At 43.2% G+C, this 26,934-nt stretch overlaps 1 protein-coding gene across 2 annotated transcripts in view; it reads left to right on the forward strand.

Moving 5' to 3' along the window:
• Positions 1–26,554, forward strand: part of znf385c (zinc finger protein 385C) — a 114,466-nt gene extending 87,912 nt beyond the window's left edge. The window contains exons 3-10 of one of the 2 annotated variants that reach the window (XM_068718887.1): positions 4,858–5,000; positions 10,670–10,780; positions 14,768–14,987; positions 19,946–20,314; positions 20,451–20,638; positions 22,073–22,171; positions 22,653–22,760; positions 23,403–26,554. In XM_068718887.1, the coding sequence (XP_068574988.1) occupies positions 4,858–5,000; positions 10,670–10,780; positions 14,768–14,987; positions 19,946–20,314; positions 20,451–20,638; positions 22,073–22,171; positions 22,653–22,760; positions 23,403–23,633 (1,469 nt within the window). In that variant the 3' untranslated portion in view covers positions 23,634–26,554. The remainder of the gene's footprint in view (positions 1–4,857; positions 5,001–10,669; positions 10,781–14,767; positions 14,988–19,945; positions 20,315–20,450; positions 20,639–22,072; positions 22,172–22,652; positions 22,761–23,402) is intronic. The other variant, XM_068718888.1, reaches the window with a different exon arrangement.
• Positions 26,555–26,934: the final 380 nt, after the last annotated feature.

A 26,934-nucleotide genomic window follows, 5' to 3' on the forward strand; every position in this document is an offset into this window, starting at 1 on the left:
ACATCATCAAAAAGAAAGGTTATTGTGTGTACTTGGCAACTGACGAAAGAATCATCCACATGGTGCAGAGTAATTGTGCTCGTACTGTGCCTGCACTTAGTGCTCATCATTTCACCGGTCAGCAATTTTCCTTGCAAATTTCCCTGTTCAACATATTCAAGTTTAGACGTGTAGATATTCATTATCCCAGCTGGATAATCAGATCAGAGGCCTGATGGTGAAGGTCTATCTGACAGTCCAACTGTTACCCAGCAGGCAGGCACTCACAGCTGAGCAGCAGAGATGTGCTGAATAATGCCCTTACATTTTGCAGAAATCAACAGCTTTTATCCCAGCAATCCCACAATCACTTTACCAAGAAAAAAAAATACAAAACTAGATGACACAGCCAACTCCTCCTCTGGTGTATTATCTGAAACCCACACAAAGGATTTCACCATGCTTTCTTTAGGCCCTATAGAAAACTGCATAATACAAGTAATTCTATTCTGAGTTTCTTCCTTCTGTTGTGGTTGTTGAAGGACTTGGTCTTGCATGTTACTTTACCTCAACACAGCAGCCTTTTGTCTTTTTATACGAACAGTATATCCAAAGTCATGCGTGTCCTCAGGGATTCACAAGGGCACAACGCTAGCAGCAGTACAGTGTCCTTGTTTTTTCGGTGATGTTTCATTCTCTGTGCGCCACGAATGACAACAAAGGGAGTTCTGTCATACTGGAGTCTACAACTATCGAAACTAGTTGTTGAAAAATAAGTTGAAGCTATTTTTTTAGGTGAAAAAATTCATTTCCGGAAAAGACTTATTTTTCCTGTTTGAAAAAAACCAAAAGGTTACGGCCAAAATGCCATACTTGAGGCTTCAAAGCTGTTGTCCACAAACCAATGGGTGACTTCACAGTGACTATGTCCACTTTGTATATACAGTCTATGCCTAAATATATGCCGCATTGGGGCTCTTGCTCAAACAACTCGATACTGGCCTTTTTTGGAGGACTCGAAATCTCGAAATGGCACTTAAGCAAGATCATACGAAGTGAAATTGTGGTGCCTTTTTTCAGTCAGAAGGAAAAAGAAGGTGGAGATCAACTCCACCAACTCCAAGACCCTGCTCTGCCAGCATCTATCCCACATAATTACACTGGGCCACAAATAGAAAGGCAGTTTTCTCTCCTACCCGACTCTCTCCTTTTCTCCTTCCTGTGCCGCTCAGCAGCACTTTGCAGGGATACGCAGCGCACGGGGGCAGGGCGGAGGTATTTAGATGTGAGAAAAGGCAATTTGTCAGAAACCTAAGGGACCACTGGAGTGATGACAAGAGAATTACAGTAGAAGGCCTAAATGCTGAATGTCTAATTCTGTGAGAGTAGAAGAGGAATAAGGAAGGAAGGCTCAGTATGTGTGCTTGTGAACGTTGGAATCCATTATTTTCTCATATGTGCAAGAAGAAAATAATTGAAATTCTCTGGCTGGGATGCACCACACAAACATCTGAGTAGATGCGATGTGACGGTGGCTGTTGTGTAACAAAGCCCAGTGAGTCATGAGAGGGAGAAATGCGTTGTTGTGATGGTTGGAGAAGGAGGAGGAGGAGGAGGTCTGCTTGGGGAGAGACTGGCGGAGACAGTCAGATCCGTTAGCAAAGTCATCTGGGAGAGAGAGAGAGAGAGAGAGAGAGAGAGAGAGAGAGAGAGAGAGAGAGAGAGAGAGAGAGAGAGAGAGAGAGAGAGAGAGAGAGAGAGAGAGAGAGAGAGAGAGAGAGAGAGAGAGAGAGAGAGAGAGCCTGGACATTTGGTTTCAGGCCTTGCCTCAACCGCCAGTGGTTGTCTGGACCCCGGACCACAACTGAGGCGTAAATAAACCTAAGACTCGACCCAGACATGGCTCTGGACAGAAAGAGCATATGTGCACATATAACAACATCCGCATACATATGTGCAGACACACACACACACACACACACACAACATTAAATGAGTGGAAAATGACGCAGTGTGAGAGAAGGAGGTTATCAGGGGCTGCAGGCTGAAATAAGCCATCCTTCCTCCTTGCACGTACACACACAAACACACATTGAAAAAACACAAGAAATGCGCTTCAAAAATGTATGTTGTTTTGCTTTAAAGTGTACTCCTACCGGAATCCCACACAATACGTGCCAAGTGTGTGTGTACATGTTATGTGACTATGTTCATATTGACTTCTTTCTTGCCCTGGGAGCTATTTGTTTTCAAAGGTGCGTAGGCAGTTTTGTTTGTATGCGTTTGTGTGTATGTGTGTGTGTGTGTGTGTGTGTGTGTGTGTGTGTGTGTGTGTGTGTGTGTGTGTGTGTGTGTGTGATACTGGTCTAGTACATGCAAGCAAAGCGTACACACACACGCCTTTGCTCGTTTTCGTACATGCCTGGATTCGGGCTGCGCCTCTGTGGCAGCGTTATCATCCAAAAAGGCAAACAGCCAAGACCTGATTTAATAAGCTGCCCAGGGAGTCACAGAGAGGTGGGGAACCACTATCAGCTGATAACCGTCGTCCCTGCAAGCCCAGCCTTTTCTCTGATAGCTCTGCCAAGAGAAGACTCGGCTTCTCCTCGTTTTCTGTGTGAATGTGTATGTGTGCGCTGAGTATGTGTGAGCGATCTCCCGCCGGCTGCTGCCCACGTGTCTGTAGGCTGTGTCCAACCTTTGCTGCATCTCTCTGGGTGTCAGACAAACAGCAGAGGGGAGTCACACATGGCAGAGGCAAGACTGAGCCCAGCACTGAGGAACATATGCTCAGAGCTTGAGTCTTTTAGCCCAACCACCCAACAACCACATAACCCCACGCCATGGCTGCCAATCCTGCCAAGCCACAGAAAGCCATGGGCCAGACTACTGACAGATCTCCCCATCTTTCCCTCTGTTCTGTACTTCACACGGGACATACAGCAGCAAAAAAAGGTTGAGATAGTGGATGGGTGCATAGTGCACTTGGTTTTCATGGTGGAGGCAGCAGACCTATAATTAAGTTGGCTTTTTTTTAAACTAGGATCTTTTCATAACCTCAAAGGAGACATATCATGCTAATTTTTAGGTTTATACTTGTATTTTGGGTTTGTACTGGAATATGTTTACATGCTTTAATGTTAAAAAAACAACATTATTTTTCTCATATTGATTGTCTGATTACACCTGTATTCACCCTCTGTCTGAAATGCTCTGTTTTAGCACCTGTCTCTTTATGCACCCCTCCCAAAGTCCAGTCTGCTCTGATTGGCTTGTGCTAGAAATAGGGTGCTACTTTGCAAAGGTAGTTCTCAAGTCTTTGGGTGGAGATACTCAGATGGGGGTTGGTTTATTCTAATGAGCCTGCATGTGACATAGGAAGAAGAGAAAAATCTGAATGCCTTGTTGAATCACATGTTTTCTCATCGAGGCATCCCACAAACAATTGACTGGGTTGTCTTATTTCACAGTGTGTGTGTTGGCAGGCACTGCAGATATCACTTTTTCAGTGCACAAGCACTGAAAAAGTGAGTTCTCTATGATATGTCCGCCTCAACCAAGTGTCTCAATTAATTAAGCTCAAAATTGGATTGTATTTGTGAACAGGTTTACATTCAGAGAAGATTCATTTCAAGATTTTTTCAACTTCATGACACTGTTGCCATGTTATTAGCTATATCTACATTCATTTGCATTACAATGCATTAGTTTCTATCTATTTGAGTTCCATGTGCAACACGACATGAATGAATCCAACATTTCTAAAACTGTTGGATTCATCTTTTCTCATAGTGATAACATAATTTTATTTCAACAAAAAAAAGTATCGTACATGATCATATCCATTTTCACGGACACCAGTGTTTCTGTCTTTACCTTTACCTTTTTTGTCCCTCCATCTGTCTCTGAAATCGTATACATACCCTCCCCTTTCCTGAGAAGAAGCTTTTTTTTGGCCAATGTTTTTCTGTATCTAAGCCGCTGGTGTTATTGTCATTATAAGGTCAGTGATTGCTTTTTTTGTGGTGTGCATCATCACGTCAGGTATCAAGTACTACCTCCTCACCGTGTGTGTGTGTGTGTGTGTGTGTGTGTGTGTGTGTGTGTGTGTGTGTGTGTGTGTGTGTGTATGTTGCAGGGGGGCTTACATGATAGGCATACTTTGGTGGTGGCCACGGTGACCTGCAGCTGACACTGATGATTGATCCTGGTGCTGGGATAAGTGCCTGTGCACCGGTGAGCACACTGGTCCACTGAAACGCAGCCAAGCGGAAAATTAGAAATCTCTTCATCCCTGGTCCATTTGAAATCCGATATCTCCCATCTTCCCCTCGCACAGGCACCTTTCCTTAGCCAATAAATCAGTAATTAAATGATGTGTTTGTGTGTGTGTGTGTGTGTGTGTGTGTGTGTGTGTGTGTGTGTGTGTGTGTGTGTGTGTAGGCACATGAGGACTGGTGGTTTGTCCTTGGGGGATCAGCCTGGACAATTGGGGTGATGGGAGTATTAAGTCTCCAGTAAAAGTGCCCGTGTACATCTCCTATTGTCTGCATAAGAAGAGAAACACACACACCGTATTGTCCCAGATAAATGTACATACACAAGCGTACACACACACACACACACACACAGACACACACACACACACACACACACACTTGAGTTGTACAATGTGTGTTGGATGTCAGCTGGAGGTGTAATGGTGCCTTTGGTACCAAATAAATCAAAGTCAGGCCTCCTCTGAGTGCAGCACCTGACCTTTTGGAAGCCATCAGTTCAGTTCTACTCCTACAATCACACTGGGACAGAAATGGCCCCCTGTGTTAACATGTCCTGTCGTTTTGCAACTTCTCACATCTACCTCTTTGTGTTGTCCAGGTACGTCGGCCCAGGGCAGCCCCCTTCTGGCTTCCCTCCCCATCCCAGGACGACCTCTGCAGCCTCAGCTCGACCTCAAACACCTCCTGCCCTTCAGACTCAATGGATCCTCCCCACTCAGCCTCTTCCCTAACTTTAACACGGTGAGTGCGATGGCTCTTTGGCACCTGATATCATGGAAAATAGCAAATAGATAAAGTGGAGCCACTTAATCTATCCTCTAGGAATTTCTCAAGCAAAGACTGAGAAAATAAAGACTTATAAAATGTTGTCTTTTCTCATCTTGCACATGCTTGCAACAGTGGTATTGATCAAAAATCATGTCAACCCCCAACAAACATGTTAACGTTTTTAATACTCTGAGCCAGGAACAACCTTAGTTTTATGGGTCGGGGTTGTGATCCAAATACTTAAGAAATTTAGTGTCAATATTCAACCACATGATCAGTGAGAGAGGTATAAAGACAGACAGGGCTATAAAACCATGTCCTAATGCTATTCTGCCAGACCTTAGCCTCAAATACTTGTCCCCTCTGTCCCTGCAGGGGCTTTACCTTCAGTTTGGGATGCTAATCTTTATTCAAGCAGTGTTTCACCTCTGAGCAGTCCAGTTGTCACCTCAGTATCAGCATCTCAACAGATGAGACCCGCATTACTTGGTTTCAAGCCTCGGCAGCAAACTGTTCGGTGCTTACCTTGTCTCTGTGCCTGGAATTAAAAGCCTGTATCTTTGATCCTTTACTTACCAGCGCTATACCCATTGTCGTTTTGTGTGTGTATGTGTGTGTAGGCACTTCTGATTTCTTTGATCCTAGTTTTTTACGCGCGTGTGCTTGTGCATGAGGATGTGTGTGTTCGCTTCACTCATCGCACACTGTGAAACCATCTCCAGTTCCGTGGTCTGTAAATGAAACATAAGCCACAGCTTTCGCTCCAGCTTTACGCCTTTTCAAACCAAGCGGAAAAAGGTTGAAAGAGAGAGAGGTAGGGCCACACAGACTACTGGCTGGTTGCATGTGTGAGGGGGTGGATAAACGTGTGCTGTATGACGTGAACGTGTGTATGTAGGGGGTCTCCAACCTGCTTTATGGTAACATTAATTCCTCTAACACACTCATGTATTTATATTAGTGGTGGAGGCAGTAGGGCAGCTCTCTGGTCAGTGTTTTGTCTGTGTAATTCTTATGTTTCAGTGAGGAAATTGCTGTTTTTATTCTCAAACCAACGTCTTGGCCTTGTAATTCTGTTCTAGCCTTTAAGTTGTCTGATATAAAGAATTCGTGGCAATCCACAGCTGATTTATTCGAGAATTTAGAAGGCCTCATTTTTCCTTGATTAGAAAAAAATAAAAGCAGTCATATTACAAACCTTTATTGCTGAAGAATATTAATGAATGCATAAAATCATACTTACAGAGTTGCAATGATACTCAGTCTTTCAGACATTGTTATATAGAATACAACTCGCAGTAGGATGTGGAATCCACCACAACCATAATGTAGAATTTATAACTGTGGAAATAACGTCAAATCACTGTCGCTTCAGTCCCGGGAGGAGATGATTAGCCTCCATAACACACAGTCTGACTGTGCAGCTGTGGCATTAATCACAAAGTCCATTCAACGGGGAGCCCCGGGTTCTCTTAGCCCTGATAAGGCACATGTTGTCCCTTACGTGTGCAGGGGGGGAAGATAAATGCACCTGTCTCCAAAACTAAATATCCTCCAGTTCCCCTGGTGTCCCTTCTTACATTCCCCCCCCCCCCCCCCCCCCCTCTCTGTGTGTCTCTTTCTCTCTACCTACCATTAAGCCCCATCATGGTCCCAGCCGCCCAGGCGCAGGATAAGTTCTGTCTGCACCAGGATGGCGGGAGAGGACGGAGGGCTTGGACAAAAGACTCATTTATAGCAGTTGTTCAGGATGGCTACAGACGGACAATGGGCACATTCTTTGGTTCCTAAAACAAATAGCTGTGTGCAGCCTGCCCTGCTAAGGTGGACAGAGGGCAGCAGGAGTGGGAGAGCTAGGTTTCAACAGTCAGGCTTTGGCTGGTGAAGGGAAAAGTCAGTTGCTCCCAGAGGTGGCTTTGAGTCAGGCAGAAGAGGCCAAAATAAAGCAACAAAGGCAAATATAGCCCTTAGGGAGAGATATACCTTCAGCTTGGAGGTTTCAGTGTCAGGTGTGTTTATATTCCCTCTCACACCTGGCCTTCTTGAGGAATTGGTAGTAAACAGGCTCCACTCTTGCAGAAAGGCAGCTGCCTTGAACATGGCACAACTCTTTGTGTGGTACGAAGGGATCTGATGCTGTTCAGGCTTGTGTATCCGTATCAAGGCAGCGTGCCATCCTGACTGCCATCAATACACCAACGCTCCTTGATCTCTGAGCCACTGAGGCTGTCTGCAGTGCCACTGGTGTAGATCCAGTGAGCGGTCTAACTCTGTGTGAGAACTTCGCTCTCTGCGGTCACCGTTCTGCCAAAGCGAGCAGAGGAATGGACCGGGTCAGGCCCCGGGCCAGCCTGGGGAGCGATCCAAGATGATTGTTATATGTGATACCACGCTGAAGGGTGCCACAATGAAATCAGCTGTGGCATGCAGACCTTCTAATGAAGCCCCGGCTTTCACTCGACTGTTTATAGTATGCCGTTCTGGGACTGTCTGCAGTCTATTTACAGACGGTTAAAATTGAATTAGTCTGCCCAAAACCCTCTCCAAACACTTCCCTCTGGGCTGCACTGACTCATAATGTATTAGACAGTCACATAACTGGGATTACAATGAACTCTAACTACATTTAAATATGAGCTGTAGTGAGGCTTGCAGCAACAGGCCAATGCAGCCGTGTTAAGAACAAACTTACATATCCTGCAGAGCCTGTCTGGAGAGAAACATGAAGACTAAAGCTGAATTTATAGTCTACGTAAGAGGTTAACAGCAGTCGCCCCATAGATATCTGTAGCGTAGGTTTTGATCTATAGTTGAGCATCAGATTGATATCGCTTCACCATGTATTGTACATGATCAGGCTCTATCATGCTTGAATTATGTTCCACACAGTAACTGTATTTACATTGTGATACAGGGCGATGGTGGGGGGCTACATACTGTACATACTCACAGAACAGGGCCTACATCCATCTACAGTGCAACGGCTCTGCTAGATGTGTGTTCCTGAAAAACAGAAGAGTACTCTATCTATGTATAAATTCCTTCACTCTCAACAATCTCTAAAATAAATCTGAAACTTGAATGAGATAATACAAGCAGCTTAAGCTGACCAATCACAATTCTTTCAGTCCTAACCATTGCTGCTTGTAGGCCTGACGTGCAGTTACATTTTTGCGAAAGCATATGCACAGGTACACTGTAACCGCTTAACACAGAAGTATAACTCCAGTTGATGGAAGTGAAAGCCACAACTCAACAGCATTGTTAAAGCAGCAAAGATCATAATGGAACCAAGTGGAACTGACGGGGAGAAACGATTGGATGGCAACGGGGTGCTACAATAGGCATCCAGCACATCTCTGAATACTCCTTGAAGTTACGGAAATCCCTGCGTTCTGGGTGGGTGTAACTCTCTATTAAACTTGCATCATATGTTAATTTTTATGTCAGAAAGAACAATTTTAGGAGGCAATGTTTTCAGTATTGTTACCAGAAATGGTAACAATACTGGACACCAGTGCATTGTGACTAATACAGCATGGGGCCCGTCTTGGCTCGGCCCCATTTTTGACGTCCAAATGTTGAATTCAAAAAGGTGGAGCTCTATTCATGCAATCCACCCTGTGAGAGCAGGGATAACCCTGATGATTACTTGCCTGCAATGCATGAGTGAAGAGTGAATCTGACACACATCTTAATTATTATCAAAACACAGTGACCAGTCACACACAGCAAAAAGGATTCCACACCAGTAGAATATCTCCTGTCTTTACTGTGTCTGCAATTAAAAACCAACAGCTAACAGCCACAGATTTGCTGAAATCAAAATAGTTTTTCTTCCAATTTTATTGCTTATCACAAAAGTACTCAGGTGCACAATAAAGTGCCATTAAAACCAGTAATCCCTCAGACTTTCATAGGTGTGTACATAAAATATGTCTTATAGAAATAGGATAGAAATGTTTGACGAATCATGACGAAATTGTGTGGGAGTAGTAATATCATCAGTGTAATTGCCATTAAACTGCAGACCTTCTCAAGCGAGGTCATCTTTATGTGAGGTGTTGATGTATAAACTGCTGACTGATCATCTTTAGTCAGTGGGCCGAGCACTGTTTGTCTTCTTTTTATATTGGTGAAGGATTTCTCTAAGTCATTTATATGTGTTGAAGTAGTTTTTGGGTTAGCGTACATGCCCAGATGTATCGTTGTTGTTTTTGTTCAAAAGAAAAATGAATCTTCGCCGGTACGCAAAGATAACTGTTACTGTGTTGTATGAGAATGTTCCAGCTCTAAGGCCATCTGGCCGCTTGTTGTCGTTGCTGGCAGTTTGTTTTTCATTGTTGTTTCTATCAGTCTGAGACCAAAATGTCACATAATGTTAGATTGCCCCCACCTTTGCTCCTTCTGTATAAAGAAAGTGCGTTCACTTTACACAGGGCTTTTCCTCACTGAGACTGTACGCATTCTGTTGTGATGATTGAACCTTCTATGTACAGAGAATAAATACAAAAAGACAACCTCTGGTTTTCGGTATTCTTTATTTCAGCATTAAAAGACTCATGCAAAGCGGGTATAGGAATATTTTCCACCACAGTCTCTGCTCCCTGTTATACTTTAATAAAGGATAAAAAGAGTAGAAGCAATTGGAAAGCAGCCATCTTTTGTTGAAAAGCAATACAAACACTACTTTTGATCATTGGGACAGTTCACTAGCAACACTTAATTAGCACTCAGTATAGTTGAAATACATAAAGTAGGCCTCTCCACTCCTCTCTGAGCTGGTTATTTCTTCCAGCTGATTATCCCTCTAGTGCGTCATAAGAAGTGTGTCAGTGGCACTGTTAATGCACTTCTGCTTTTTCTCTTTTAACACAAACAACCAAACGTTACTTTTAACACGCAACAACCAAAACATCCACTGGTCAAGTTACTCCATGCATGCACAAAGCTCTGAGTACCGCACACTGTCCTTGAAACCGAGATATTCCCCTCACACACATCACAGGGTCATGCAACCTCATGCTAATTCACTGAGTGAAATATTCATTATTTCCAGATTCATGCTATCAATCTGCTCAGCTATCACAGGTACACACTTCCAGCAGCAAGATGATCATACAGTTGAAACATCACCTCTCTAAAACAGATTCAACAAAAACTGAACATTTGAAGCTTTGCGAAGATAGCGTTCATTGCAGGACTGATGTAATAGACTGCATTAGTTTTAGCTGGCCGACTTTTCTCTCTAACAAGGAATTTGCTGTCTATCCTCAATATATTTCTCAACATTGGTGCCAAATGTTCACCATTTATCACAAATATCATTATTTCCCTATTACATTCTGCTGTAGCTAAATCATTTAAGTGGACGCTTGGGTCATTAACAAAAAACAATATTTGGCTATTTCTGCTAACTGGTTAAAAACTACACATTCACTGTTGACCTGTGACTCCTTATATTTTTCTTTATATGGCCCACAATCAAAAAAGGAGGATATAAAAGTATGGCCACACTGAAGATTGAATCTCGTCTGTCTGGGGAATAACCTCACATCTGAGTTGTGTCATTTCTCATTTGGGAAAATAACATTTAATAGAACTGATGTGGTTTGTTCTGGTCTTTTCTTTCTGTCCCTCAGATGGACCCTGTCCAGAAGGCAGTGATCAACCACACATTTGGTGTCCCTCAGCCCCTCAAGAAGAAACAGATTATCTCCTGCAACATTTGCCACCTGCGCTTTAACTCGACGGTAAGAAATGTTTTAGTAGCATTATGCCTTGGTGTTTATGAGAAATATAGAGAGTTTGCCGGACAATAAGAGAGAGAAAGAGACAAAATGCCAGACTGTGTGATTTACAACATAAATGCAATCTGTACCAAAAAGTGTGTCTAGCCTCAGAGAACATAATTGCTTTGTTTTTTCCTTCTGCAATCTTCTTGAATGTTGCTTTTTGAAAATATGGCCGCCCCTCATTTACTTAAGCCCTTATCATCCCCACTGACTCTGTTTGTCTGCGTGTGAATAAGCAAATCATTGTGTCTCTATGCAAAACAAAAAACTGTAAGCGGAGCGCTTTCTGTAAATTTATGTAAATGTTAAAGTTGCTAATTTTGTTTTGTTCTAGTTATGTGTAAAAAAAAAGTAGAAAGTTTCCCTTTCCGTGGAATCTGTGTGTGTGTGTCTGTCTGTTGTTTTTGGTATGAGGGATTAGACAGCAGGGAGAGCTGTCGTTTATCAGCGAAGAGCAGAGACAATCAGCAGCCACAGCAGGAAGCAGCATTCTCAGCTCCTCGTTCCATTTCTCCCATCCTTGCCACCCCAATCACGCGCACACAAATACACACAATACTGTAAGCTGGCAAACATGCGCACTAGAGCACACGCATGCATCCACAGGGACACACAGGCAAACGTCCCATGACATTTCATGCATATTCACATAAACAAATAGATAAAAGTCCAGAAGGCCTTAAGACGTCTCGTCTGGCACTGTAAAGTACACACACAGAGACACACTTTTTTTTCTGGACTCCATCTTCAAAGAAAGGCTGAGGCACAGGGGACAGGGAGCTCAGGGGGGAGAGGCGACTCAGACGTGCTTCTCACCCATTATAGAGAAAATCCTATTCCCTGCCGCTGCACGCCGACTTAAAGAGGAGTGTCAGGTCTGGCTGTAGCTTTATCTGTCTCACCGAGACCATGAATACGTTCCTAACACCTCCATGTACCCTCCTCAGAGTTTTCTAACATATTATACCAAGTTATCCTTACTCATAATTCTCAAAGGGGGAAAAAGTAAGCTTTCTCTGTTGCTCAGTAGAGCACAAATTGAGCTTAAAGAGCAGCTTAACAGCAGCTGAAAATCTTGTTTTTGCTGACCTCCATTGGTTCAACTGGTCACCTACCTGCAGTGATATAAAGGTGCACTCCAGGGTGTGTCAGTGCACTGTGACATCACTGTTGGGTGTGGTTACAGGTGCAAAAGAGCACAATTCTGCCGTCAGTATTTGTTGTCATGACTCTTTTGACATATCGGGAAATATGCTTGTTCAATTTTTTTGCAGAGTGAGATGAGAGATCAATACCATTATCACATCTGTATGTTAAGTCAGCAGCTAGTTCGGCTAGCTTAGCACAAAGACTGAAAACACAGGAAGCTAGCCTGGCTCCGTCCAAAGGTGACAAAATACAACTGCACCTTTAAACTAATCTGGTTTCATAGGGGGTCGTGTGCCGGACTATTTCTTGGTCAGATAAAGTAACTTCCGAGAATCTTGTCATCACTATCACCATATGTCATGATGAAGAGACATATGGCTCTCTGCAAGAAAGCCAATAAGCATATTTCCCAAAATGGCAAATTATTTCTTTAATTTCACACTAGAGGAACACCTGCGCAGCCAAGGGCCCTCTGGTTGCCTTGACCCTTTCTGCTGTGAAGACAAAATCCCCTTTTCAATCCAAAAAAGGAAATTAAATGGTTTGCCTGTGTTGCTATCAAGGCATTTTGCATGTTATTGTGTGTTAGGTATTTCTGTTATAAACAGTTTTTTTTTTACTTTCATTAAGTCAATGAGATGGAAGAGATTTTGTTTGTCAATGGCTCCTGAAAAGGACTTGAGGTTGTTTGAATGTTGTTTCAAGAAGTGTGTGTGTGTGTGTGTGTGTGTGTGTGTGTGTGTGTGTGTGTGTGTGTGTGTGTGTGTGTGTGTGTGTGTGTGTGTGTGTGTGTGCGTGCGTGCGTGCGTGCGTGCGTGTGTGGAAAGAGAGTTTTCAGTTTGTCTTTTCAACTATTGTACCTGCATTCATTTTTTCATTTGATGTCTTTCCTCTTGTTCATCATATTTCAAATTCTTACATTGTGATAACATAATAGAACATAATAAGGCTACATGTATTTATAGCACAGTACAGCAAAAACTATCACAGAGACAACTGTGACTACATGGCAAATGTTTTAAAGGCAATATATGATTACCACCAATCCTACACTTTTCAGTGACTTGCGGGGAAACATGCACTTCAACAATCAAAGACATGAAACAAAACAGATCTGCCATTTGGTTTGCTTACTTCATTTTGTTATATTCTTGCTACAAGCAAGTCATTATTGGGAGAGAGGATTCAGCACCATATCAGAGCTATGGGGGGGGGCATGTTCCATGCCTACTAAATATAATACTATGCACCAGATATAGTCCAGTGTTTACTCTTAGCTGAAGGATGGCTTAATCACTGGACAACGAAGAATCCCTTAGAAGAGTGCTGTACCCTGCTGGCCGGGATGGTGATGTGAAAACCAAAGCTCATTTCACACCTTGTCCCTCTGCCTCCACTGAGACGCAATTGGACGGAGGGACTGGCGGCGGAGAAGGCGCCGGCTGAATTCGTCACATCACGCTAATCTCCGAAGCCTTTTCACGGCAGATCAGTCACACGATGCGCTGAAGTATTGAAGTTGTTTTTACAGACACTTTGACAGCCACGTTATTCATAGGCTGCCACTATATCACACCATTAGGCTCGCTAATGTGAGGTGTACATGTTTAACTCCATCCTCGGACTGCTGGTGTTCACATTAGAGCTAACACATGGGACTGGAGGACGGAGGCTGTGGTGGGGGGCATGTATGTGTACCTGGAACCTTGGATCTGTGCACAGCAGGCACTAATCTTATTTATTGCTCCCGGTACTTAATGTATTATTGATGCTCAGGTAATCAGAGAAATCCACATTTTGCTCCTACTGAAACTTTTATCATTTATGCATGTGTTTATTCTTCACGTAGGACCTTTACTCAACTTGTTTTGTACTTGAGGATTTGCATTTTTTATTTTTCGAAGAATTAAATCTGGATGAGAGTTTGGAAGGAAGCATTGCAGCAGTGGAAGAAAGACTTACCTAGCTCCACATGTCAAAACACGCTTCCGAAAAATAGGGTATTTTATACCTAATCCTTCACCCTTAATCCCTTTATCACCTAAATAGTGAGGGTATGAAAATATCCATATTACTCAGTGTTCTCTATGTTTTGTGTTATTTGGGGACATTTAAGTTGTTCACCCATTGGATTTGATTCAAACAAAACTCCTCATTTAGCCGGCGAGTTCTAGTTCTGCTTCTTCCCTCTATAACTGTGTCCTATCGAGGCCAGGAGCTGATGAGAGCTGATCCCTGGAGGTTGTTTTAGCTTTTAATGAGTGATCTCTGTATTGATTTCTCTGCTATTCCTATGTATCCGCGCTTGCTCTGACAACAGGGGGCTTTGCTCTCGGATTGAACAGGACCGTGAGAATGATGAGAATGTGAAGGTAAATCTCGATCCACCCGGAGGGAAATTTGTGTGAACGTGTTTATTGCTGCATCGCAGTCAGTGTTTTGCGTCTGATTTGTCTCAGATGTGTCTATGTGTTGCCACGTGTCTAGGATTTGCAGAGGCTGACTCTCACAGTGCACATTAATAGGGTAGTTGTGGAGATGGGATCCTCACTCTTGTTGCATATTACGCATGCAATTATACCTCTGGCCTCCCAATGTGCCAGCGCCGTTATCAGGTGGAAACAGACTTGCGTCCTTGCAGCTTGTATATGCCTGCAAGAGAGCGAATATTCAGCCATGCATTTTAACATTTATTGCACGTGGGCTCCAGTCCTTCCAGCACACAATACATTGAGTCAGACGCTCCTTTCTGCTTTTCCCTCCTAACCTGTTTTTTTTCTTCTCATTTTCCTGCAGAACCAAGCAGAGGCCCACTATAAGGGCCACAAGCACGCCCGGAAGCTCAAAGCCATGGAGACCCAGAAGAACAGGCAGCGACGAGCTGGGGAGGCCTCATCCACAGGAAGGGAGAGAGACCGAGACAAAGACCGGGAACGAGATCGGGACAGTTGCAAGACGTCCACACCCGAGGCAGCTCTTCCTGCGCTCATGGATACAAGCTTAGTGGAGGGAGCGAGTAAGTAAACAGATAGCGGCTCTTGATGATCCCTCTATCCTCCTCCTCACATCATTGACAGCTTCCATCCTCCTCCTCCTCCTCCTCCATATGCTGGACTCCTGTATCTCTGTCCCTCTGCTCTGTCCACTACTCAATGAGATTACATCTTCCGTACACCTTATCCTTCACCCTCTCTCGCCCTCCTATCCTCTGTGTTTCTGTGCATTCACACCTCAGCAATTTCAACCCACACGATACCCCTAAAACCTCTCTGACCCGGCCCTATGTCCCTGAGCCTTGTGATGGATGGTGGACTCCGAAGCTGTGGGATTGTGGGATGTCAGGGAGCAAGAGATGTTGTGTAAATAAAGGGGCTGGCTGAGATCGATCGAAGCCTCACCGGGCTCGTTGTTACCCCCTTTGCTTCTTAATTTCCACTGCTTGACTCCCCTGCTCTCTCCTATCTATCTCGGTTAGATAGAGAGGGTAGTTGTAGGACCAGAATTGGTGTGTTTGAGCAGCATGAAAAGAACGACACACAGTGCTGGCTGAGTTGAGAGGGAGCGAAATAGTGGTGAGACTTTTCAGGGGCTATCAAAATATAATCAAAACTAAAGTTGAAAGAAATCAAAGGCACTTATCTTACAATTCAGATGTTTTTACATCGGTGGTGTAAATATAGACATTTTAACTTTTGATGAAGAAAGAGGAGTGCACTGGTTTCCTTTCAGCAGAATACAAATGTTGACTTTTCCACACATGGCTGCAACTTTAACTTGGAGTGCACAAATTGCTCCGATGTCATTTTGACTGCAGAGTGAGCACATTACCTTCTCATGTTGCACTCGTCTGGGTCCACACTTTTCATTTATCCATCCAAGGTGATGGTAGAGGGGAGCAGTTTTCCCTTCCTCTCCTCCACTTCCCCTGCCCCGCAGAAGATCACTATCTGTGCAGAATTTCAAAATGCACTTGGATGCAAGATGGAATATCAGAGCGGAGATATGAAGGTGCTGCGCAGAGAGAGACAGTTCGTACTTTACAACCCCCCATAGACAGGCTCATGTGCACGTGGATACGCACACACATGCACACTTTTTCGCCTTGAGCACTAACCGTCTCCTTCAGAAAGGAGAAAGTGGACAAAAGACTGGGAGCCTGATAACACTCTCATCAAATCTCATTTTAATATTCCGCCGTTGCAAAGGAGAGCTCTGAAAGAGGGAAGCAGCTCTGGAGACGAAACGAGATGATGAGTGGAAAATGAACGATAAGATGAAATGAGAGAAAGAGAGAGAGCATGGAGGGAAAGGGGGGTCAGAGGAAAGAGAAAGTAGATAAGTCATAGCTAGTTTTTATGCTGTGAATAATTTTACAGTTCCAAGGCCATTTTGTGAGGAGGAACACTCTTTTTAATAAGTCCAATTGTGTGATTGGCCTAATGTGAAATTGAAATGCAGCAGTGCGAGCCAGTGGTGGCATGCACCACAATGCCAACCTGTAATGGAAAAGCACACCAAATTAACACTCTATGAAATGAGTTATGTCTGCCATGAAACTAAAGGCTGGTGGAGCTGTCGGAGGGTAATGCCCACATTGTCTCCCATCAGGAACCAATAACACAACTGCTGGCTGTTCCTCTCTGTCTGGCTCACAATAAACAGACCCAGACCCACAAATGCAGCCTTTTCAGCTCCATTCAAATATCTACCGATGCATATTTAGACGTAGGAGGCCTCTACCATTCATGTACCAGCCTTATCTTGGCTGGAGTTCAAAGAGCACTTTTTCTAAGGTACTAAGAACAATTTATGAATCCCAAATTGCTATAGTCTATTTGGGGCGAGTGCCACAGTGGAATGGACCTGGTAATTAAGATTTAGGCTTTGTCACGGAGAAATAGCAGAACACATGTAATATAAATGTAATAGCAAAATGACAGGGCCACAACGCAGGACCTTGAACTGTTCCAAGTACCAACACAACCTTGTCACAGATGGGGATGGCCTATATGTTGTCAGTTTACTTTTAGCTACCTACATCATCTCTGACTTCCTACAGATATTCTTTCATTAAGGGTTCATACATACAGGAGGGGACGACGGGATAGAGCAGCGACGACGTCTTCAGTCGCACAAAGGGACAAATCGATGCTTATAAACCATGTCCCAGACTGACAAAGGAGGGAGTGAGCACACAGCGAGTGAACGAGTTGAGAGCGCAGCAGGCTGGTGCCCAGAGACAGAGGGCCTGCATCAATCGTGACAAGCATCAATCACCCTCTGCTTTGATTGACTCTGCTGTTGAAACCGTCTTCACGGGGACTCGGTCTGCCACCGTAGAAATGATGATTTAAAGCAAGGATTTTCTTTCCCCCGGGAAGTTGTTTATGTTCTGAGGCTGCCTTGGATCAGCGCTCGCCTATTAAACCGAGCACTCGCTGCCTGAATGCGTATGCAAGCGTCTGCATAATGAGTCCGATATTCATATTCAAATGCTGTTTGGCTTTGGTTAAAGTTCTCAACTGATCAATCTGCCGAATTGAGATCTCTTCAGATGTGTTTACACTCTAAAAGCATATTCATATTTAATTGGACTGTTAAAACATGGATTTAATTTTTCAAGTTAAAGAAAACTGATAATTGCCTGCATAACATTGACTCAAATATCCATAATTTTCAGCTGTGTAGTTCTACTCTGCAGAGGCACTGCTGGCACTGCCAGTATGCTGGCCTTTGGTCTGACAGTTTGCCAATGTTGGTGGCAGTTTCTCTCATCATGTAGATGGTCAGAGAGCAAGTGGGACAACTAAGAAATGGACAAACAAAGGGAGGATGTGTAACAGTCTTGGTATTTATCAAACTTCTTTTCGGTTTCGCAGAATGTTTGACCAAGAATCATTTCACAACTTCCCTTCACGATTATTTCCATAATTAACCCATCTGTGGGTTACTTTTCAATGAAGCAATTCAAAACCCAAAGATTAGATTTAACTCACAATGGAGCTATCACAATATCAGATTTCCACTTCACGGTTATCGTGATAAAAAGAAATGATCAGGATGACGATGTTATATCTGTGCTATAAAATTAAATTCAATGGTGATGTCAAATTCATCCTCAACTTAAATACAAGTATGGGGAAGTGGAGAGAATATGTAACTATATATAAAATTATATAAGAGGCAATGGATTATTTACAGAATATCATATGTGTATTATTAACATGTATTTCATTTAAATATTATACAATATATTAAATATCACGGTTAACATCGATACCGGTGTATTGCGACACCCTTATTTCACAATAATATAAAAAGAGAATAGTAAATCCTCACATTGTGTCGAAATTATGAGATTACCGTGAGCATTTTTTTACATTTCTTTCTTGTAGAGATGGACTAGTGGAGTGGACCAGTTTGACACTGTTGCTTGATATATAGCTGAAATGATTACCAATATTCCTGTTGAGTGCTTGATTAATCAACCAATGATTTCAGCAGAGTACCGTTACAGAGTAGAAGATTCACTGATGATTTTTTTACTCTTAACCTCAGCTGGGATAGCTGAAATGATTGTTTGCTGAATGATCTGAGTCTTTGGATCTTTGAGGGTTTGATTCCTACCAGCCTCCATGTCTCTTCCTCTGTAAGGTTCCAGCTAAGTCAATTGATCAATATCGCTCCCCTCCAGAGACTTTCTCAGGTGGCCCTGTCTTTCACATAAGCTCAGGATCATACCTACCCGCACCCCCATCCCCAACAGAGGAGCTCAAATCCCTCAGGGGTCACTCTCATTACAGCGAGGGGAATGTCTAATCTTGCTCTTTTCATTTAACGGGAATGAGAGAGGAAGACCCTTATCTCCAATGATGAATTTACTCAGAGACGTGAAAGGGAAAATCAATGGAGCAGAGTTGGATAGAGGAGGGTTGTGAATGTGTGCGGGGAGAAAGCACACTAAATGAAACGGAGATATTCAGCGAGCGTAGCGCAAAGTGCTCTGGGGTGAAGTGTGTGACTCCCTCGGGAGGGCGATGGGGTGAAGGGGAGATGTGTAATGGAACTCCAGTGACTTATCGGCCCGGTCCCGGCAGTCGATGGGTTTGTTTATATTGACTGAGACTCCGGGTCCACTTGATATTTGAATAGTGAGGGAGAAAGGAGGGATGTAGAAAGCTGATGGCATTTACTTGCTCAAACCAAAACTAATCTAGTCTGCGCCACATTGTTGAAAACAAAGGCTGATACTATATCAGAAAATGGCACAAAGCGAGCACTTGAAAAGCACTCTTAATGTTGCCTACATTATTGTAAAAAGAGAAATGGTTAATTGGAGATTAATTCAGCCGACTTTATGTTTGCCTTGAAAAAGTTCAGTCAATCTAAAGAGAGTTGTGCTTATTACGCATGGGATTTATTCAGGCTCATTGTTTGTTTTCAGACATCATGCTGACTTGGTATTATATTAACTGCGATGAAAAAAAGCTTATAATCAGTGTTGGGCAGGTTTCTTGAAAAATTTAATCAACTACATATTACATATTGAAAGAAAGTAATTACATTAACACTAATTACTCAAAAAAGTACCCCAAATGTATTAAGTTACATAACATGTAACATTATTTTTTCATTACCCATACTTCAGCTCATTGTTTAGCATAAATTTACTGTTTTGGTTCAATCCCAGCAGTATTAACTGGCACTATGCCATGATCTGGGAACCCTGAAGCATTAACCTCATTGCATCACTGTAAACCACGATGAGCCTTCGCATACTTTTCCTGTAGCTACACCAACAAAAGGAAAGGAAATAAACAACCGCTAATAAGTTCCCCATATCAGCTGAAAAGGTGATAATATGTCAATGTTGCATTCACAGCTTTTTTTCGTTTGGCCAAACAAATCAATTATTGCAGGTTTAAATGAACCACAGCTTGCTGATGTAATCTTCTATTTCAACCTTTTATGCAGGTCTTCAGACTGACCAAGAACCAGCCAACCTGGAGGAAAAGCTTGAAGAGAATCCCAGGAGCTCAGTTATGCGGACACCAGTGTCCGAGGTTTCCTCTGTGGAGTTGGTCACTCTTTCCCCTCCTCAGATATCGCCTTCCTCAAACCTCTCAGAGACTGCCTCAGACACCAGCGCCCCCGAAGTCCCAGAGGCTATCGAGGCCGTGGGCCCCGTCACTGAATCAGGCAGCAATGCAGACACGTCCAGCATAAAGGACGAGCCCCAAACAGATGAGGACAAGGACCCCAAAAAGAGCAAGGCTCACCTCCATTGTCCTGTCTGCAAAGTCACAGTCAACTCCATCTCCCAACTGGAAGCACACAACAGTGGTAAAAGGCTTTTAATTCAAGACTACATTTGCTACTGACTTTTGGTTGGTTAGACATCTGAGCATCAAATAAATGCCTGTAATATTATTTAATGTGAACCATAACAAACTTGCCGGCTCTCTACTCTCTCCACCAGGTACAAAGCACAAGCTGATGCTGGAAGGTCACAGTGTTCTGCCGCGGCGCAGGGGGAAGGTGGTGGCAGCTCGTGCGGGCTGCAAGAGCAAGAGGCTGGCTAGCAAAGGCAGCGTCGGGGTGCCCAGCAAGAACTTTCAGTGTGAAGTGTGTGAGATCTTTGTGAACTCTGAGACCCAGCTAAGCCAGGTAAGTGTCAAAAGTAACGTGAAGATTTAGGTTATATTGCGTATTTATGTCCAGCCACCATTTAAAGTTTCACTATCTACATTATGGATTTTGTCAGCAGCCCTTGTAAAAGAAAAGCTGGTCATTTTAAGACAAGAGTTGGTACAAACTAATGGATGTGGCGTCATTCCAATGATTCCAGTGATGGGTGGTATAATGTGATAAAGACATGGACAGAAATGTGTATGTGAAGCACTGGAAATGTACCAAACTTATGACCTTACTTTTTAGCGCAACAGAAGAGATCTGAACTGTTTTGCTGTTAAAGATTTTGAATAGGAATACAAAACTGCAAGAGCTATCACTCTGGGATATTCCTCTCCTTCCTGCGCTGTATGAAATGAAAGATGAGAAGGGAAGCGGGGGCCTTTGAGAAGTCGTGCAGATTTGTCAAGGCATACTAAGTGAGAGTGTCGCTTACCCGATATGATTTTGTTTAAAAGTGCATTGAAGCACTGTTGACTCTGTAGGGGAAAGTACTCTTGCCCAACCACATCAGGCAGTGGAGAAAATGTTGCATATAATGACCTCACCTCCACAGACAGATGATGTGGTCACAGAACTTCCTGCACATGATTAGCAATTACCGTACACATGAAGAGATATTACACATTGAACCTAGGCCAGACTCACCTCCAATGTTACACTTATAAAAGCTATCACAATTACTGTGTATTAACATAATAAATATCTATAATGGGATTTCACAGACCTTACATAATCCAAGAGACCATTTTAGCATCACTTCGACGAAGGCTGGTTTAGATCAAAGCAGCACTTTCATTTACAGCCACGTGAATGAAGCCATTGAAAGCAGGTTGCGACTGCTGAATACATTCAAGCATCAGCTATTTTTCTACATTAGACAGATAACATCTGATGCTATAACTAACTGCAAAGCCCCTCAGTGAGCAGGCATTAATTTACCACTCAAGATTGCAAGCTACTAATGCTGCCTGTATTTAATTTTCTGGTTACGTTGGCATCAAACCAGGTTTTGGGAGGCAATTTCTCCCCTTTTGATGTTCATTAAATACTACATCTGAGTAAAGGGATTGTCCTGGAAACTTTGCCTACGCTGCAGTGGAATGATGGAAAGATACAGGATATGCTGACATGTGTGAGCACCCAGGCTGCTTTAGCCTTTAAATGCATTCCACGGTCTTACATAAACAACCTCCATCCCAGGAGGACATAAGCCTGTTAGTACTGCAGCCAGAGAAGGAGATTGTGTGGCAGCCCTAGAAAGTAAAGTGATGTCATTTCTGTGGACTTCAGTCATACTCGATGTGTAATGTATCCATTATTAATCGGCAGATAACATTTGCGGTTGTACCACTGTGGTACAACAGATGCTTGTTAGCTCGCTGATGGTATTTTTGCTGGTCTCGGCAGCACATGAATAGCAGAAGGCACAAGGATAGGCTGGCCGGAAAACCACCCAAACCCAAATTTACCCCCCACAGCAAGAGCCAGCCAAGCACCAGCTTAGCGGTAAGTCTCAGCATAAAGACACAGACAAACAAAACACCGTCCCGCACATATGCACGCATGCCCAGTGCATGCACACACACTCGAGGAAGACAAGCAAGACATGTGCCAACATTGGAATAAATTCAGTCCAGCTTGTAAATTAATTCATTTTTAAACCCCAGTTTTAATTCATCTCCAGTTACAGTTAACTGGTTTGACCCCAGCTCAAGCAGACATACAGTGAAGAAACACACACAGATCTTGTTACATTGAGCTCAGGGGCTCAGCATGCTTGTGTATCTGTTCTGTCATAGAGGTTAAGCACACTGTTCCCTAACCCTGAGACTAGTCTAGAGTAGTCCTGCTCTCCCAAACTGACCAGCTCTGACATCAGCGGCCTGAATCAACACTCCAGATTAATCACTTCTCTGCTCCTGTCATATACACACCTCCCCATCTCTCCTTCTCCCCATACTCTTCCTCCTCCTCCTCCATCCTACAGAACGTGAGATGGAGTGGCTATGCAGGCGTGGCTGTGTCTGCCATGAAGAAAGCATTCAGCCAGTACAACCTCTCCTCCCTCTCCTCCCTCTCCTCCCTCTCCTCACAGGTTAGTCTGGGGTTGGATTGGAGGGCGAGTGCTTTGATGGAACTCATGTAACTGTCTAACTCTCTCTGAAATATATGATTCTTAAGTAAAAAGTCAGAGGTACAATGCTGTGGATGTAAAAATGCCAGGGCAAAACAACGACTCCTATGGATCTTTGAGTAAAAACATCCAATCACAGAGCTTAAAATTCTGTTATGTGCACCATTAACAAGATGATAAAGCTAAAGAATACGTTTTTTGGGTTCATGGTCCATTTTTATTTGAGTAACTAACATTGTGTTTTGTTCACAAATTCAAGGATGAAGCATTTTGAATTTGCTGCTCTATAGCAATGGCTACTGAGGCTCATTGGTATTGTAGTAATCACCAAACTGACCTACAAAATATGATTTCTCAGAAACGAAATTGAAATAATTTAAACTCGAAGCCATGACATAAACGCACGTTAAAGGGTACATATCATGCTCATTTTCAGGTTCATACTTGTATTTTGTGTTTCTACTAGAACCTGTTTACATGCTTTAATGTTTAAAAAACAAAACAAAAAAATGGTATTATTAGTTTGGGCCTGTTTGGTGAACATGTTTGCCCTCACTGTGTTCTTCTCTCACTTCTCACTGTTCCCCCTCCTGTCCTCTCCAGACCAAACTGGCCTTGCAGAAGCAGCTGACCAAGAGCTTGACTACTGGCTTCCTGCCCAGCCCCCTCACCCAGCCAACTCTGTGCACAATGGCAACTAACCCACTGGCTCTGCGCCACCCAGTGGGCACCACCACCTTCATCCAGCACCCCTTCCTGGGCCCTGCACTGTTTCGGCCTGCCCCGGGGCCACTGCGGGCCACACACACACCCATCATCTTCTCCCCCTACTAAAGACTTGACCCACTTCCTGATTGAGCTCCACCCTTGTCCCTTTACCAAACCCCAGGCCCTCCTTTAGTGTGACCCACATGACAAAGGCCACACGCAAACTATGCAGCCCGCCTGACTTAAAATGGAAAGAGTGCACAAGTCCTGATGCTCCGTAGGCCATTAGGCCTGAGAGCTGTTCCTATCATAAAGGCCAAGATCCCCCATCATGCCTTCTTTCTGCTCCTCTTATCATGACCTAAGGAGCAGGACAGGCCTCCAGACAGTGACTGGTGCACAGAGGCCGCTTTTATAGCCATTTCATGGGTCAACATGGTTTGGATTATTATATTATTGTGTAATTTATTAGAGAAAAAATATAGACATGTCTAGATGTATGTTTAGTGTGGTTGCCACAAAATAAGGTCCCTTTACTTGATGCTCTTTTAAAACATTTTTTAACTTATTGGTTTGGGGGTGTCCTGAAAGGTGGGAGGGTCGTAGGTCATTAAAGCAGCTGTACCGGAGGCCTCCTCATATGGCTGGACAAACCTCTCTCATTGATCAGTATTTTCAATCAACAATCTTAAAGGACCATCGGAGGTCAGTTGCTGTCACGTTTCATGTTGGTTATGGCGATTATCGAACAGTCCTGTGAGTGGTATGTAAAACTGCATATATTAAAACCTCGAAACTTTACTTTCTGAGTCACAGCCATCGTCATAACCCTTCAGATCTTTTTTTTCCCTTCCTGTATCCGCAGGATTATGCGCTCATTAAGGTCACAGAAAAGGTCAGCTTGTCAACTTGACTTTGTGTCAATTTGCAAATCTGTCTTTGGAGTCTTTTTTTTTCAGTGAATCATCAACGCAATGCAGCTTCAACATTATGTTCTCGCCAAGCTAGCGCCCCGAAAACATTCTCGCAGCTATGGATGTCTTAAATTCCAAAAGGCCATCATGTCATTCCCCTTGTGACTGCTCTTTTTCTTTCCCTTACTCCTTCACCATGCTGTCGCCTCACTTCAGCATGAGATGATGACGATGATGATGATGATGAGGAGCAACACAAACACGTCCACTAACACACACACAATGAGAACACAGTGGATAACTTGAAGACTTGATGGGATTTAAGAGCTCAGTGAAAAGTTTGGAGGACAGTGAGTGGGGAGGCTGCGCAACCGGTTCTTGATTGACATCCTGTTGCACAGCGTGGGAGGGAACAAAGCACAGTGCCATGGCAACCACATTAAAAGCACCTTAAAACTGATTTTACTTACAAAAGCAATGGAAATTGTGTTGGGATTCACCTTTTGTTTTGCCCTAGGTGTATGTTTTTGCATATCAATTTAATTTGAAAGAAAAAAATAACAATCAGGTGGGATCGTTCACATTATGGTTTGTCCATAACTAAGACTAAGTCTCACATTCAAAGCAATACATTCAGTATGTTCATGTTGATGTGTTTCCAGTGTGTCGATGGCTTTATCTACTCTATACTGTACACACCTGTAACAATGTATTATGTACTCCGACACAGCCATGGGCCAACTCTGAATTGCCGGTCATTTGAAACGAGGGGTCGTCCGGTCGGTGCTGCCCCTGATGTTCGATGCTCGTGGTCTGCCTCCACATGTTGTGACTCGGGGCTGAGCCGTTTCCATTTATAGCTGCTCTCGCGCTGTGGAGAGGGTGCTTCAGCGCCATATGACATTGCCGTTTCACTTTTTAGTGGCACGGGAGGACTTTTGTATGACTTCCACTGAGCAAAATTACGTCAGAGACAAGTGTTTGGGATAAGTGTCACAAGTGCAACATCAACTGTCATATTGCAGTTCATGCCCGCGTGCTGTGTCCCCCCCCCCCCCCTACCCACCCAGGATATCTACTAACTCTCAGCCCTCCCTCTGCCAAAAATGAACTGTTGGCAAGGTCTCATCAGGACTCTGAGTGTGAACATCATTCTTCTTTCAACACTCATACCAAATCATGTACTCTTACATTACAGTAATGGAGCAAATCCTATGCATTCTTTCATTGTGCAATATGTGTAGTTGTCTGTGATGCAGCAGTGCCATCTGTCGTAAAAACCCTGTAATTGCCATCCAGTGCTAGTGCTTCTACAAAACCTTTGATCATACAGTATGTGTATTTCTGTTTAAGGACCCCCAAGTCTTTCTGGGTAAGCGAGGCCATACTGATGTGATTCTCCCCAGTCGCACTACTCAGTGAACCAGCCAGCCTTTAATCGTCACTGTTTGTTTGTTTCTATCGCTCAGTGGGAACTCTGACCTAAAGAACTGAAACTTTCTTAAAATAAATAATCTAGAGAAGGCAAATTATATGTAGAAATCATAGAGGAACTATAGAGATTTTATCAGAGTTGCTATTGTTATCTGTATCATAATCAACTGCTATCATAGAGGAGAGTAAATTACGTTATCGTAGGCTCTGTACAGCATACAGGGAAGGGAAAAATGCTTTGCTTTCTTTTGTTCTTTGTTTGTTTATTTACATGGTTTTGCCAAGATGTTTTTTTTTAAGTTACAACAGAAAATATTTAAAACAAAAGTTATTTGAGTGAGATTTTTTTTGGTCCTTGTTGACGGTGACTGAATTAATAATGTAATTCAAGGCCTTTTTAGACAATATCCTAAAGTCACATTAGCCAGGCCTTCTCAGGGGTGACAGGTTGAGCAAATGGTAACATGACCATCCATTCAGGGTATCCCTTCATAGCTCTAGAGAGCAGGAAACACTGTACGCATGGATGGATTGATGAAAAAACTAAAATATATTTACAGTGCTGTACCATAGAGAGGACAAGGGATGGATTTTGGAAAATAAAGCTTTTAGAAATTGTAAAAGAAAATGTTTTTAATGACTGTGCGTGCATGTCCTGCATCATGGGTAAAAACCATCCCAGATTGCTATTTGAGCAGTGACAATCTGTGTGTGGGTTTGTGAAGAAACAAAACGAGAGAAAACTCAGCCAGATGATTGCTAATGAATAAACAGTGACAACATGAATGCGCAGATTTGGGGAGATGCTCAAAATGGCACTTTCTTTGATTGAATTATGTTTGGTTGAGATGAATCACGTGGGGGAAAAGAGGAAAAAGCATCACAGAAACAAAATACTAGTAATTAATCAGTCAGTCGAGTCTGAACATGTCCAGCTCTGAGAGTCAGGAAATTAAAAAAAAAAAAAAATTGTACATGTGCTCCTTAGTTTGCAGGTGCAGAAGGTGCAAAGGGAGAAGGGAAAAGTGTGCAACACCCTCACAGCATCTGTTTATGTGGCAACCCACAGCTACTCATTT

Source organism: Cebidichthys violaceus, unplaced genomic scaffold (genome assembly GCF_023349555.1).
Source record: "Cebidichthys violaceus isolate CVI_PGR_0920_01 unplaced genomic scaffold, fCebVio1.0.p SCAF_23, whole genome shotgun sequence".
NCBI classification, from domain to species: domain Eukaryota; kingdom Metazoa; phylum Chordata; class Actinopteri; order Perciformes; family Stichaeidae; genus Cebidichthys; species Cebidichthys violaceus.